At 32.8% G+C, this 14,092-nt stretch overlaps 1 protein-coding gene across 2 annotated transcripts in view; it reads right to left on the bottom strand.

Moving 5' to 3' along the window:
* The window catches only part of LOC123552165 (pyrokinin-1 receptor-like), a 49,305-nt gene that overhangs the window by 19,304 nt on the left and 15,909 nt on the right, over nt 1-14,092 (bottom strand). The window contains exon 1 of one of the 2 annotated variants that reach the window (XM_045341602.2): nt 4,147-5,126. The exons of the other annotated variant lie outside the window; for it this stretch is intronic. Within the exon in view, the coding sequence (XP_045197537.2) occupies nt 4,147-4,417 (271 nt within the window). The 5' untranslated portion in view covers nt 4,418-5,126. Of the gene's footprint in view, nt 1-4,146; nt 5,127-14,092 lie in introns of those variants that run through there. 2 annotated transcript variants of the gene reach the window in all.

The raw sequence follows: 14,092 nt of genomic DNA, 5'->3' as shown, positions 1-14,092 counted from the left end.
AGCGTTAGCCCATCTTTATTTTGTGTAGTGACATCTTCAGAATTTCTCAGGATATGTTGTTACTCTCGCCCTACCGGCTCAGGCACAAACCAATCCCTCGGGATTCTGCAGATGGTATCAAACAAAAAAACATGTAATATCCCTACATTGGTCTAGCAAATAACATGTGTTGATCTTCTTTGAGTATTGATGTAATGAAAGTCAGTGTGAAAGGTTTTTGCTTTCAACATCTATGACCTAGGACCGAGGTATGAAAGAATTTAAAACGGTACAAATCCGGAAATATTTGTTAAAAAGAAAATGAGTGTGCTCTCTGACACTTAAGTTCTTGTACAGCAACATGACTATCAGTCTAGAATTGTTTGGTGTGCCGATATGTACCCACCAAAATTTCTATTGGTAAATTGTCTAAAAATAATTTTGAGATAAACACGTACCAGATGCATTAATTGCAAAATGTTGATTTAGTGCAAATCAGTTGTCAGTTACACTCCAGAAAGAACCAAAATATTTTTGATAAAGCAACAAACTTGTCAGTTATTATTTCTGCGATTAATTAGTAAAAGAGGTTTTGTTTACAGTGTTCTTCCGTAAGAGATATATACCCATTAATAAGATGTATAATAAGAGTTAATGGCTGTCAAAATAAAACAGGTGATATCTAACCTTTGAACTATTCGTGGTCTACACTTCCTGTGCAATATATTCTTTTTAACATATATTTAATTTGCAACGTATACGCGTACAATCTTTACCAAGCTGTTGGCAAACACGGACAAAAGGATTTTTGCGGTTGTTAAAATCAAGTAAAAAATATGGAAATTTACCATCTCTTTACCATGGCTATGGGAACATTATACAAGAAAGGCAAACATCTTTTTTCTCTTTGACTGGAGCAGTCTCCAAAATATGCATAAGTATGAGGTGTGCCTATAAATGGGTAGATGGGCAGAGTTATTGAAACTATTTGGCCTTATACATCATTAAGCAACACAGACTTTAGTATGTAGACAGGCTTAACTAAAAAGACACTTATCTCTCCGAATGACGTTGTTATTGAGTGAAAATGCAATAATACCATTTACACTTTTGTCTGTATCATTCACCATTCTAGAATGTTAATAAATGAAAAGATCAGTGACAGAAGTAGACTAGTCAGCAGCAACGACACTTAATTATACAACGCTTAATTATATGACATAACCTATACTGTGTTGGTGCGCCGTAAAACCCAAATAAATAAATAAATAATTATATGACAAGCTATACAAATTATTGCCGGCTATGAATTTATTTAATAAATACACACCTTGAAAATTGGTTTCTTTGATCTTCTGATTAATAGGAGAAGACAATATTATATGCAGTACTCAAACTGAATAAACATAATATTGTTATGACTGTGTATTCTTTGACACGCCTAACCAGATGTATAATTCAGTTTACAGGTTGTATAGTGGTGCAGCTAATGTATCTTTTAATGGAGGGAACATTGTTGCGGCAACAAAGATCACTAGAAAAGTCTTTGAAGTAAATGATCGGAGCACATGCTAAAAACATTATTCGAGATCCGTAATGTGGTAAACATTGCACCACCCACATGCTTCATTAGACAAAATTATCTTCCTTTTGTCTTAGTTTGCTGGAATTGCTTCTTTATATGCGTAATTTTATCACATTTCTGATTTAATATTCAATTAGTTTACGGGATAATTTAGATCTCTTAAATTATAAACGCGTAGAATATATATCTTTGTTAATTTTATCAACGATAAAATTCTGTAGCATAATCGTCTAAAAAAAGTAACACATGTGATATCATACCAAGTTCTTTTGTCTTAGTTTTCTGGAATTTTAACTGGCTATTATGAGCATATGTATTATTCCTGCTATTTCCAGTAGTATAGTAAATTGAAGGACTTTCTCTGTTGTCTAGATTTTGTCCAGTTTATGCATTTTGACTGATCATAACTGACAAAAACACTGAAATTATGTAAGTAATGTAGGCAAACAAGTTTTCTAAGAATTGGAGAACAATTATTTACACACAAAAATGATATTTTGACAGTACAATGTATTTAGTTTGTTTATCTAGAGCTCCAATAATTCATTAAGGTGTAAACCATAGGCACGCGAGATTAAGTGAAAATACCTACGTCTTTGCTAATTATTAGAGATATCAACTAATTGACAAATCATTTACGATATATATTTTGACTTGACGCCGGAAAACTTCCAGTTTCCACCAGCAGACGTTTAGATGTACCCCTTGCCGTGACATAATGAACGAACCGATCTGCGCTTATAACACCAGTTAACCTCGATTTGAAATCGAGCCAGATTATGTCAAATTTAAATTGCATGTCTTATAAAGACAAAAGGAATTTTTTTTACCTACAGGGACATTTGTTTCCCCTTTCACTATGAATATACACCAATTTGCTTAATTAAACAATGTGTTTATAATTTTATAAAAAAAAGTACATTTAGCACTGATTTTTAGATATTTTCTACATTTTTGCGAGGGCATTCAATCTCTAATTATGCAAATATTCAATTATTTCTCCTGTAGAAAGTTTGCATTTTAATAATTTTTTTTTTACTAAAATCCTTCCATTCTGAACAACATTGCGTTATGTTTTGACAGGTAACAGAGATTCTCTATGTATACAAGAACCTTTGATGCTTTTTTAATAAACATCTGTTGCGTTCATGTCTAATCTGATATGCTTCATTTGAATGGAGTGTCTGCTTTTTCGCTGAACAAGTTCGTTTAATCGTCAGGAAATCGTGTATGTTTAAGAAAATTGCAAAGGACGGATCTATTCACGAAACTGAATGGGGAAAGTCTATGCGACTTTCACGTTTCGTTGAATTTGAATCATTCTTCATATAATTGACGTAATGTTCTTTGTTCTACTAAAACGTCCAGCGTTTGTTTAAATATGTATTCACTGTTAATCATAAATTGATAATGGCTTACTTTAAACTATATTTATTTTGCAAAATCATCTAATTTGCGTATCACTGAAGAAATAAGACAAAATATCATTGTTTACCATATTGATGATGTCCCATTTCAAATAATATTTTTGAACAAAATCATCAGATTTGCATATCGATGAAAACATTCGATCATGTAATCTAGTACATTTGTGCTACATATTTCACAAGACTCTCCTCATTTTGATATTTATACAGGACACGAGGAACACGTGCAGTTTTAAAAGTACAGCTGCTTCAGGGTTATTCTGAAATCTATCACGAAGTTTCAATATTTCGAAACAGGCAGTAATTTCACGGCACGCTGATTTAATTTGCAATAACATGCTTGACTTTAAAATGTAAAGGGTCTTCTCCCGATTTTCGGAGTGATAGCGTAACTCAAACAATTGGCATGTAAATGGTGTTTTTTAATCAAAATGGGTGTTGTAAATTAGGTTACTAGCTTCCAATTTATGCTTTTCTGATTATTTTTGTATGCAGTTTTACAAGCAATCACGTTTTTCTTGATTCTCTAATTTAGTGACATTATTTTTAATTTCATACAGATTTTGAAAGCTTTTGAGCAAGTTAAAACTAAAAGTAAACATTAGTAACCAAAATAAAATAAAAACATACATTAAAGCACAATAATTTGAGGCCAATATGCTTTTTACGTAATTGATCTTGGCTCGTAAAATTTGAAAATAATTTTTTCGGAATATTATATAAAAAATGTGATAATTATAAATAATGCTAAAACGGCTAATGTACATGTATATGATGTAAATCCCAATCACCAGGCAGTCCGGGATGGTAAATTATGCAATTCCAAGAAAAGTCTGAAAAAAACAGACCCATTCGTTTTCGAACTCGACGAATATTAAATATAATATCATATCATAACGTCATCATTGGAATAGGATATGGTCTCTTACACCGAAATCTTCCAGAGAATGGTCTGTTTGTGTTCTGTATCAGTGTAAACATATTTACACAATACGGTATCGTTCCGTTAAAAGTATCACGTGTTCTAATTACGTGAAAACATGAAGGTAATGAGCAACGAATGTTTTGGATATCTTACTGTGAATTATCAAGTTCAAATTTTACGACCGCCAATAAAAAATCATGATTTACAGAATATAGAACTTAACAACTTACCTAGCAATAAGATAAACAAATCTGAAATGGCCAAGCTAAACAAATAGTAATTAGTTGCCTTTTGCATGTAGCTATTCCGTGCGATCACAATACACGTGCAAATATTTCCAGCAGTTCCGGAAATGAATATAACTCCATATATGATGAGCAGAATTACTGCTGACCAAGTTTCCTGGAATCTGGGTCCGAGATACAATTCTAGTAATTCGTCTTTCGCCAGAAGAGATGTGCTCTTATCCGTATCTATATCACTACGCGTGGTTGTATTCATAATTATTCGTCCTAAATATAATGCTTTTGGTTATCACCTATGTTTGTCATAATCTAACAACAATTGCACTTCCATCCTTGAACACTATATGCATATTTTGATATAAACTGCAATACACATTTATTTCAATTACTTGGTGAATGTATTTATTCACCTCAATATTTTACAGCAATGCTAGACGTCTTTTCCAAATGAGATCCACTTTTGCTATATGTATATCACTTAGCGCATCCGGCACCCCACACCTCTAAAATCCAGTAATTGTAATTTTTGTAGACTCGCTTACATTAATGTATAGTATGATTACATAAGTGGGTGAACATGTCGATAGAACAGATTCCAGTTGCACAAGACCTGATATCGACTGCCAGAATAGATTGTGTACGTTATGACAGTTGCCGTATGAACTTTAATGCGCACTAAAGTCACTAGTTCAACTTTTCTTGTATCTTCTTGATCCTTCTATCATTCTTTGATTTTACTTTTTGGTTAAAAATGATCCTTCTTTAAAATCGAAGTTTGTTCATATTTTGAGCATTAAACATGAGGTTTTGTTTCTTAATTATTTTACTGGGAATGAAACTTGCAACAGACATATGAGCCAATGAACGTCTGCAGTATTGGTCTCATCCGTTTCTTTTAGCTCAAATTTATCAGAAGAAAATGAAGGCGTTTTAAAACGTGCGATATATAAGGCGATGATAAACGTGTTTGATTTGCTCTGTTTAGTCCCTGATATATAAATAATACTAAAGAAAGACATTCGAGGTAAGTGAGCTGAAAATTCCACGCTTTAGCTTTTATTTGCATGGGAATACCCATCCCTCCGAACATTATTATGTTACGTAAGCAAATAGAGATTGTTTGTTCCCGGATTATTACCTATGGCAGGAAAATTTCATGCTTCTAACTTTTAACTGCATCGGAAAAAATATTAAAGAAAACCCGTACGCTTTACAGATTTCAGGGTTTGGGAAGGGAGGGTCGTGCCGATGCGCCAAAACTGTAATCACTAGTGAGCTTTCTCAATCAATATAGATATAGTTCGATATACCTTTTTTAACCAGATCCACGAATCCTTTAGTCAATTAGTCATGACTTTCATGTGATACGTGCTTATTAATGCATATCCATTCGATTATCAAATACTGTATGATACTAATTCTTTGTAATAAGATAGCAGAAAAGTAACCCAAAATGCCAAAATATAAATAGTACCTTTATGTCATATTGTACATATACGTTAGTTAGACGGGGTCAGCTGCCGACTTGCCAATGAAAGAAAACAACTGAAAGGCCGGCATATGCCTGAATGACCGCTATAATAGTTTATGACCCTTACTGGGAGAGAAAACTTAACACATATCTGTTGTTAAATGGTCATGGGATGACCTTATTTATTTGTACAACATATAAGAGATAATCATTGAATTGTAATACAAATGTATAAGCGTTGCATTGGAAATCATTTTTCTATAAAACAGTCAGTGAAAACAGATGTATAAGGTTAACGAATGGTAACGAAATGTGAAGGGTTCGTTCGAAATGGCAAAACTGTAAACCAATGTATAAAAATCTTGAATGGACACAAAATGTTGGGGGTTTGTTCGTAATAGCAGACAAAACAATAACATTAAAAAGTTTTTGACATGGGTACCTCCTTGTATTTTTAATAACTACAGTGGTAAAGGGGATGGCGGTGGGCCAAAACGCGTATTTTTCTTTGTGTTTACCTAACCCAAGCTAAAGTAGACTGATTAATCCGGTTCTGACCAGTTTTGATAGAACTAAATTCCTGACCATTTGCCGTCATATTCCTGACGGTTACTCCCTCCCAGTTCATGTCATAAAATACGCTACACCGTGAAGTGTAGCTTCCCTATGTGACAATTTTCATTATCATCTTGAGTCTGGAACGGACATAGGCAATGTTTGCAGATTGGACAGATGTGTAATAGAGGTCGCTGAGCGTACTTACTATAACAAGCAAAGTAGATATAAGTCAGATTGTTCAATCATTCCATTTTCAAGCTTTATGAAAACAACGGAGTATTTGTCTTTAATGAATGTTCGTGTTTGGTAAATGCAACCACAGGTCTCAAAAGGTGAATTAAAATAAATCGGAAAAATTTCTGTAAGTCAACGAGAGTTCGTTCTTTAGTTATTAGTTATAAAACAGCATTGAAACATTGAAATACTGAGAAACCGTGTCACGGCTGTAACATTAACCTACTTAAAGATGTCCCAAGTCGTTTAAGTTTAATAGACAACATGCTATTAAAAAATCTGCTTTAAAATCTGCTTTATTGACGTCTGATAAACTAGATGTAAAGTTCAGATATAAATGTGTCATTATATGTTTCTTTGTAGAGCGCCGCCAGTTAACAACGCTAAACTAGTATCACGACGAGACTAGGCGGCTGTTTTACAAGCTAGTTTAGTCTTGCGTGCGGAAATAGCATGTACTAGAATGTTGTTTAACAGTAAGAATGATAATCTACCTCGATATGAAACAAAATATTCCTGTAACATCGCTCAAGGCATGTACCACAGCCAATTAAGTAACTTCGAGTTACACCTAATTAACTGGGACTTATGTCCTCCGATTAATATATCAAATAATTTATAATTATGTTAACCCGACATAAATAATTTTGAATAAACAATTATAGATTTTCTAACTAGAATTTTTTGCCATATGCATATGATATGTTAACAGGTGATAACAAAAAGCTATATATAATTATCATCATATTGCTTCAACATCATACATTTTTGATATCCTGAATAATGATTTTGTCAAAGAACATGTTCCAAGCTGTGAAGAACCTTAATCTCTCTTTTATTCTAGTAAAATGTTAATGACGAAATAATACCTAAAGAACTTGCCTCCTGAATCGTAGTATTATTTGTTCAATGTTTGCACTAGTCATTTAAAACAATACCTTCCATAATGTGCGGGTTGATTTGACTATATGGTAAATTGATATTGGAGACAACTGCAAACAAATGAGAGTTCGAACGAACTCACATTTCAGTGTTTTTACTAAATAAATTGCAAATGTTTTAAATTATTGTTCATGTTCTAAACGTCTAAAAATTGTTATCGTTAATTATTGCTGCTCATAGCGACAACAATGAATGAATGGATGGACGGATGTACACACATATAGACAAACGGACACAGGCAGAATGAAATGCAGATTAAAACATACATTTTCAAATTATGAACATAGGCATTGACGGAAAAAACAACTGTTATTAAACATGGATATTGTGAATAATTTATAACACCTTGCTTGTTCATTTTAACCGACACGTCCTCAGCAGAAATGTGATCGCATAACTGCTGTGGTGAAAACAATTCCTTTCTAAACCTGCCTAATGTTTTGTACGTTCCGTCTGAATTTATGATCTACGACTAATGAACGTTCTGTTTAAAAAAACAACCATAAATGTTGCTTGAACGGTCATTGACTTGTTGGGTAAGATAATTTGATACCGGTAGCAAACAACATGTTACTATTATTTCTCATCAGACATGCTTCTTCAGACAGAGACTGTGTTTATCAGCCATACCATATCATTATTTTTGACATTTCATTTCAGCTGAAAATTATGCCAGACTGGCTCTAAATCCAGCCTTTTGTTAACTGCCAGAGGAGGTGATTATGCTGCCAGATAAAAATCACTTTAAGAGGATGTTTGTTCTTTAACTACACGATTCATGATACGTACTAGTATATATACTGAACAGCGAAAGAAACTATCCAGATGTATAACAGGGGTATTTTTTGATAAAACACTTGAATTTATAAATTTGACTCGTTTTCTTTAGAACACATTATACTTGAAGAACTTAACATCTTAAATTAAAAAAAAAATCGATCAACCGTGAAGTCAGTATTCCCACAATAGTCGTTTTGCACGAAATTCTGGCTATATCTTCGGCGCGTCTGTTGCATTGTTACATCCCAATTGCGCGCTCACGCTGCATTTGCTTCAGTTGTGCCATGTAACGAACAATATTTTGTTAACTTTATCATGGTCAGCTTTTAACGAGAATTTTCAAGAATTCTCTCCCTTAATTATTGACTGTGTTAAAGTAATTCCCTTCATATTGGATTGTCTCCCTTACATTAGCTAAAGTCATGACCCAAGTCAATAATTCTTTGTCATGGATTTTGCATTGATCTAAAATTTTGCTTTGGGTTATACATGGAAATTAAGGTCGCATGTTACTCCATAGAAACTACAAAACATGTAGCCAGTTTTTATAAATCATGTTGTTTATAGATTTATATAGAAACATTATTCTTGTAAAGATATAAAACATTTCTGTAAATAAAGAAATTATTATGTTAGCTTATGCTATTGCGAAATTCGTGTTGTCATGTAACAGAAAATGAAAACATTAAATTATTTCTTTTCTCTTCTTTTCTTTTGAAACTTTGAATGTCGCTAAACATTGAAATCCGAGAATTATTTCATAAACGAGATTTCCCACAAAAACTTGCATAAAAGTTTTTCTTCGAGGAAAACGAAACTTGTGTGAAGATACATGTACATGTATTCCGATTTTGTTTGAATGTTCTTGTCCATATAACGGTACTTTTGTTTAACTTTCACGCCTAGAAGTTTTCTCTTTAAAATGTGATAAAATAAAGTAATAAACTAAGCAATACTGTATTTGACAGGCAATGGCAAAAAAAAAAAGAAAAAAGAAAGAAAAAACGAGCAATTTAACAAACTTAGAAAACACACATGTTAGTAAAATACGCACACACATGTTTTATTAACTGGCCTTGATCCTAGGTTTTCCATAGAAATCAAGGAAAGAAAGAATATATTAATTATTAATCAGATTTCTGATTTTTCTTATCAGCATTGGTGTATGAGTAGCATTGAGATCCGAACTCATCTTTTTTAAAATTAGCTCTGATTCACCTTGTCTACTTATCTATTAAGTTACCGTCTTGTATAATCAATGATATACATAAATCAAATATGCCATTCAGATATGTGTTTGTACATACTATACAATGCAATCATGAAATCAAATTTATCCGTGTAAACTAAAGTCTTCAGCTGTAAAGGTGGCTATTTTGCATGCTTTTCACGAACAAACCGTGACAAAAATGTAGGTCGTACTAAAGACATAATCCAACCGTGCAAACTCACGGAAAGCATGCTATTATAGTTATTTTTTTCAAGCTTGGATTTCAATTCTAAAATAGAAATGATATTGCGCGTCTGTTAATTTCACCCTTTCTTTGCAAAGCGTGGAAACCATGCTGTGTCTTTTGTTTAAATAAATGTAAACATTCTCTTCCCCACTCACCAGCTTTCAAGGAGCGCCTAACTTGCAAATTACACCATTTCATAAGAAAACTATTCCTTGGCGTAGTTTTTCTTCTGTCGTCGAATGTTTCAATATTCCAAAGATTTTAGCTTTCAGTCAGAAAAACTTAATTTATGTTGATTCGTATTGTTCTCATTAACAGTTCGGTGAAAAATCAAAGCTCTGTTCTATTCTGTTCTGTTCATTTTTTTTTCACTATGAGACAATTATGAACATTATTATTTCAAAAGACTATATTGAATCGTACGTCAGTTGTTGGTATAAGCAGTTCCGTATATCGTTACATCGTTTAAGTTACATCAGAACTTTAAGAAATCCACAAGTTTTTATTTCTTGACACACTTTGAAGTTAAATGGAAGCAAGAAGCCTTTACCCTATTATACTTTTAATTATACCATTGTATTGTTTATAAAGTCACGAATACCTACATATGTGATAATAGATTGTCATGCTTTGGAAAATATAATTTATTTGCCTCTGAAGTAAAAAAAAATGAAAAATTTAGTGGTTTTCACTATATGTTCAATATAAGTGATGGTGATACTTTTTAAACACAATTGGAAGCAAGAACATGTTAAGTCAGAATAAATATTTTCACATCAATTTGAAGAGAAGAAATTGATGTATACTGTCATATCTGGTAAAATATTCACAAACCAAAACACATATTTGAAATTAATCATTGAAAATAAATTTCCTATATAATCTATTGCTCAATAGTAATATCAGCACGGAAACCAATATTGAATATCGGATAATTTTCAAGGGGGACAACCTACTACGATAAGCCAGTCAAATATAATAAAAGCTGGGGATGGCTCTTTTTCGAGTGAGTCAATCATCATTGTTTCCAATGACAAAGAAATTTCATAAAGAAAATCGTTAATTACACGCGCACATGAGTTTCGTGCAAAACGGCTATTGTGGGACTATTGACTTCATGCTTGATCGATTTTTTAAATTTAGCACGTGAAGTTCTTCAAGTGTAATGTGGTATGAAGAAAACAAGTCAAATGTATAAATTTAAATGTTTTATTAAAAAATACCCCAGCTATACATCTGGATAGTTTCTTTTGCTGTTTAGTATATTAGGATCAATTAAAAACAATTCCTAACGTTACAAAAAGACATTGATATGTTTTCGTGCTTCAGTCTCTAAACGCAATGGCTCAACTTACGTTCCATACACTTTAAATCTGTTCATTACTGTTTAATATTAAGCTATTATGATATTTACTGCGTCAAAAGTCGAATTTGCTATGGGAGTTTCACAAGGACATCATCCTAGTTCCGGCGAGCAACGTTATCCTGCAATTAGTCTGTTAGAAATCTTCCTCATATAGATCTAAGCTTTGAGATAAACCCAAGAAATGCGTGATTCTACACACTCTATGTTTGGTATATGTTTTGTGTAAAAATAAACAAATATGCTGATAACAAATTTCAACAGTTGTGGCATTTTCAGTCAGGTGAAATTGCTGAGATCTATAATGTTTATTTGTTCTCAGAATTTTTAAAGGGCATTCAAACCAGTTTGATTTGTAACAGCTGTGGTTAACAACAGTTTGTGCAGTGTATGATTATGTTGACGGTTGAGACACAAATAGCGATTGATACATATTTAATATATTTCTGTCGAAATTTCATGTCATCTGTCAGTAGTCTTGTTCTTCCTCTGTATATATGTTTTGCATATGCTAACATTCAGGTGTCCTTGATGTATTACAGACGTTGTGCGACTGACTTTATGTTTAGACAGAGAGGTTCAAGCCAAAATTTAACATATGGAGGCACTAATTTAAAAATCGTGTATAAATCTTCATAAAACAAGCATATGTAATATATATAAACCAGTCAAATAGAAATTCAACTTATTAAATCATGATTAATTCTTTTTTCCATCGTTTTAGACTAAAGTTGTATTCAGAAGACTGGTGGAGGCGGGCGCATTATGAATAATTAGTGTCCAATCAAAATATAATAAGTCACAAATCTGGCATCAAATATTGAAATATTTTCAAGTTACAGTTTCTAAGCTGAAATACGTTCTAATCATTTTGGAAAACAACTTTTTTTCCAGCTAAAACAGCTCGATATAAATGCATTTATTGATTAATGGTAAACCAGTTTGATAGCATTATCATATCTAAATTTTATACATATAAACAAATATTAAAATCAATGTAGAACTATCAAGCCCGATTTATTCATCTAATTCAACCTTTTTATTCTGATCTGCTCAACCCAAATACCCTATATAACCTATTACCTTATCTGATTGATGCACAAAGTCTATTTGGATTGAAAATCTAAAATGTCAATTGGCTGGACTACAATCTTACAGAAATTAAATGGTCAGCTTGACCTGAATGCAGTCAGAGATGAACCACGGACTGGATTACTACTTTACCATTGATAATTAGTCCACTGTATTCATAAAAAGGACTATGTGTAGCGAATGGACTCAGGTGTTGTTAGAAATAAAGCCTCAAATAGCTTCAAGTTGCAAATTATGTTTATAAAATAGTATAGGAATCAATTAATAAAACAAATGATATGATGTTAATGTATCTATCTATCTTCCAATAATGTCAAACCAGTAACATTTTGCACGTCAAACCATAAAGAATATTAACAGACTAAAGTGTAAAATGATAGTTAAAACCAAGGAAAATAGCTTGTTTAAAGGTAAAAGTATAAAAGCAGCTATCAGGCAATTTAAGGTCAGACATGATCAATGCAGCAAATGGCTGCATTGGGAGATGGGAAACAGCAGGAGGGAAATATTTCCAGTGATATACTGTTCTTGGGAAGAAAGAATACTTTAAGTAATATGTAGTTGCTGTGAATAATTTGTAACTAAGGGTAAGGATGTGACGTGTTGGGCGGATGAGGGGAAATAAGTAGCCTTCTTTGGTGATGACAATTAGTTCATGGTGGATTTTATACATAAGGGAAAGTCTATTTTCAATACGTTGGAGTTCTAGTCTACAAAGGTTTAGGGATTGTAGCATGTCTGTGTCACTGGAGGTTTGATGGTAGTCAGCCTTAATCCAACTATCTGCCCGTCTCTGGACACCCTCTATTTGGTCTATGAGGTTTTGGTATAGGGTGACTTCACTTCAGAGACAGCTTGGGTCTGATACGTGTCTGGTAAGCCATTAACTTAAGGGTTTTGACCTTCATGTTTCTGCGCAGAAAACCTACAGTTTGATTTGCTTTCTTCGTTGACCTATTGATCGATTATTTCTTGGCCAATACACCACGGAGGATTCGTACTAAACGGTCGTTAATTATAAAGTAGTTTACCTCCGGTACCCAGTTTCAAACTCTTTTCAATTTGAATGAATAATTAATTCTTATATGTGTCAATAACATATAATCTGTCCGTTACTAACTTTCAAAGCTTTCTTAAGGAATATGCAATAATTATCTGATATCTAAAATGGTGTTTCTTTCTTTTCTTCTTCTTTTTTTTTTATCGTACAATCTGGAGGTCTATGCCTATAATCTTTAATTCGCCCATCAAAATACGTTGATAATAGCCATAGTTAAGATAATTGCTACCTTCTGGTAGCGTCTTAGTAATGGAGAATATTGTCCGAAAATAATAACATATTTTCCTTTTGACTGAGATAGATCTGACAGCTTTTAAATGTGTGTTGATAACCATCAAATTAGCAACTTCCTAGGCTGGAGAAATTACTCTAGCAAAATTATATATAATTATTTGTTTGCGAAAATAAGATAAAGTAAAACAGCGCTAATTTTATAAGATAAGACAGGTAAATTTACTGTATGAGAGATTTATTGACAGAAGTCTGGCTTATACAGATTTGTTGTGTAAACGTTGACTTAATTAGCGGTATATAAATCCCATTTACTTTCTCGTACAGATCCTTCTCTGAGGAAAAAATGAATACAAAATGATGCTCTTCCTTATTACTTTTAGTAAGATCTTATTTTGGTAATTTTTTTTCATCAAGTTATCTCAAAGTCCCATTATACACAACAAGTCGACCGGGCACACAATAACAACTAAATCTTGAATTTCTAACTCTGATCTTGACCTTTAAACTAGTGGTCTGGATGTTGACGCTATATATTGTCTTATTATGGTGGTTATTTGTGTTAAGTTATTTCAAAATCCAAAAATGCACAACAAAGTTACCGACCAGACAATATAATTTGCAGACACGGGCTCATGGACGGACGCATGCATACACTCACGCACACACATAACGAGAACGGTAAAACTATTTGTCCCGGGGCATAATGAAACATCTGTTTTATGAATAAACAGGAAAGTTTA

Source organism: Mercenaria mercenaria, chromosome 4, assembly GCF_021730395.1.
Source record: "Mercenaria mercenaria strain notata chromosome 4, MADL_Memer_1, whole genome shotgun sequence".
In the NCBI taxonomy this organism is placed as follows: Eukaryota; Metazoa; Mollusca; class Bivalvia; order Venerida; family Veneridae; genus Mercenaria; species Mercenaria mercenaria.
Note: the sequence above shows the minus strand (reverse complement) of the source record. Positions and strands in the feature narration are given on the sequence as shown.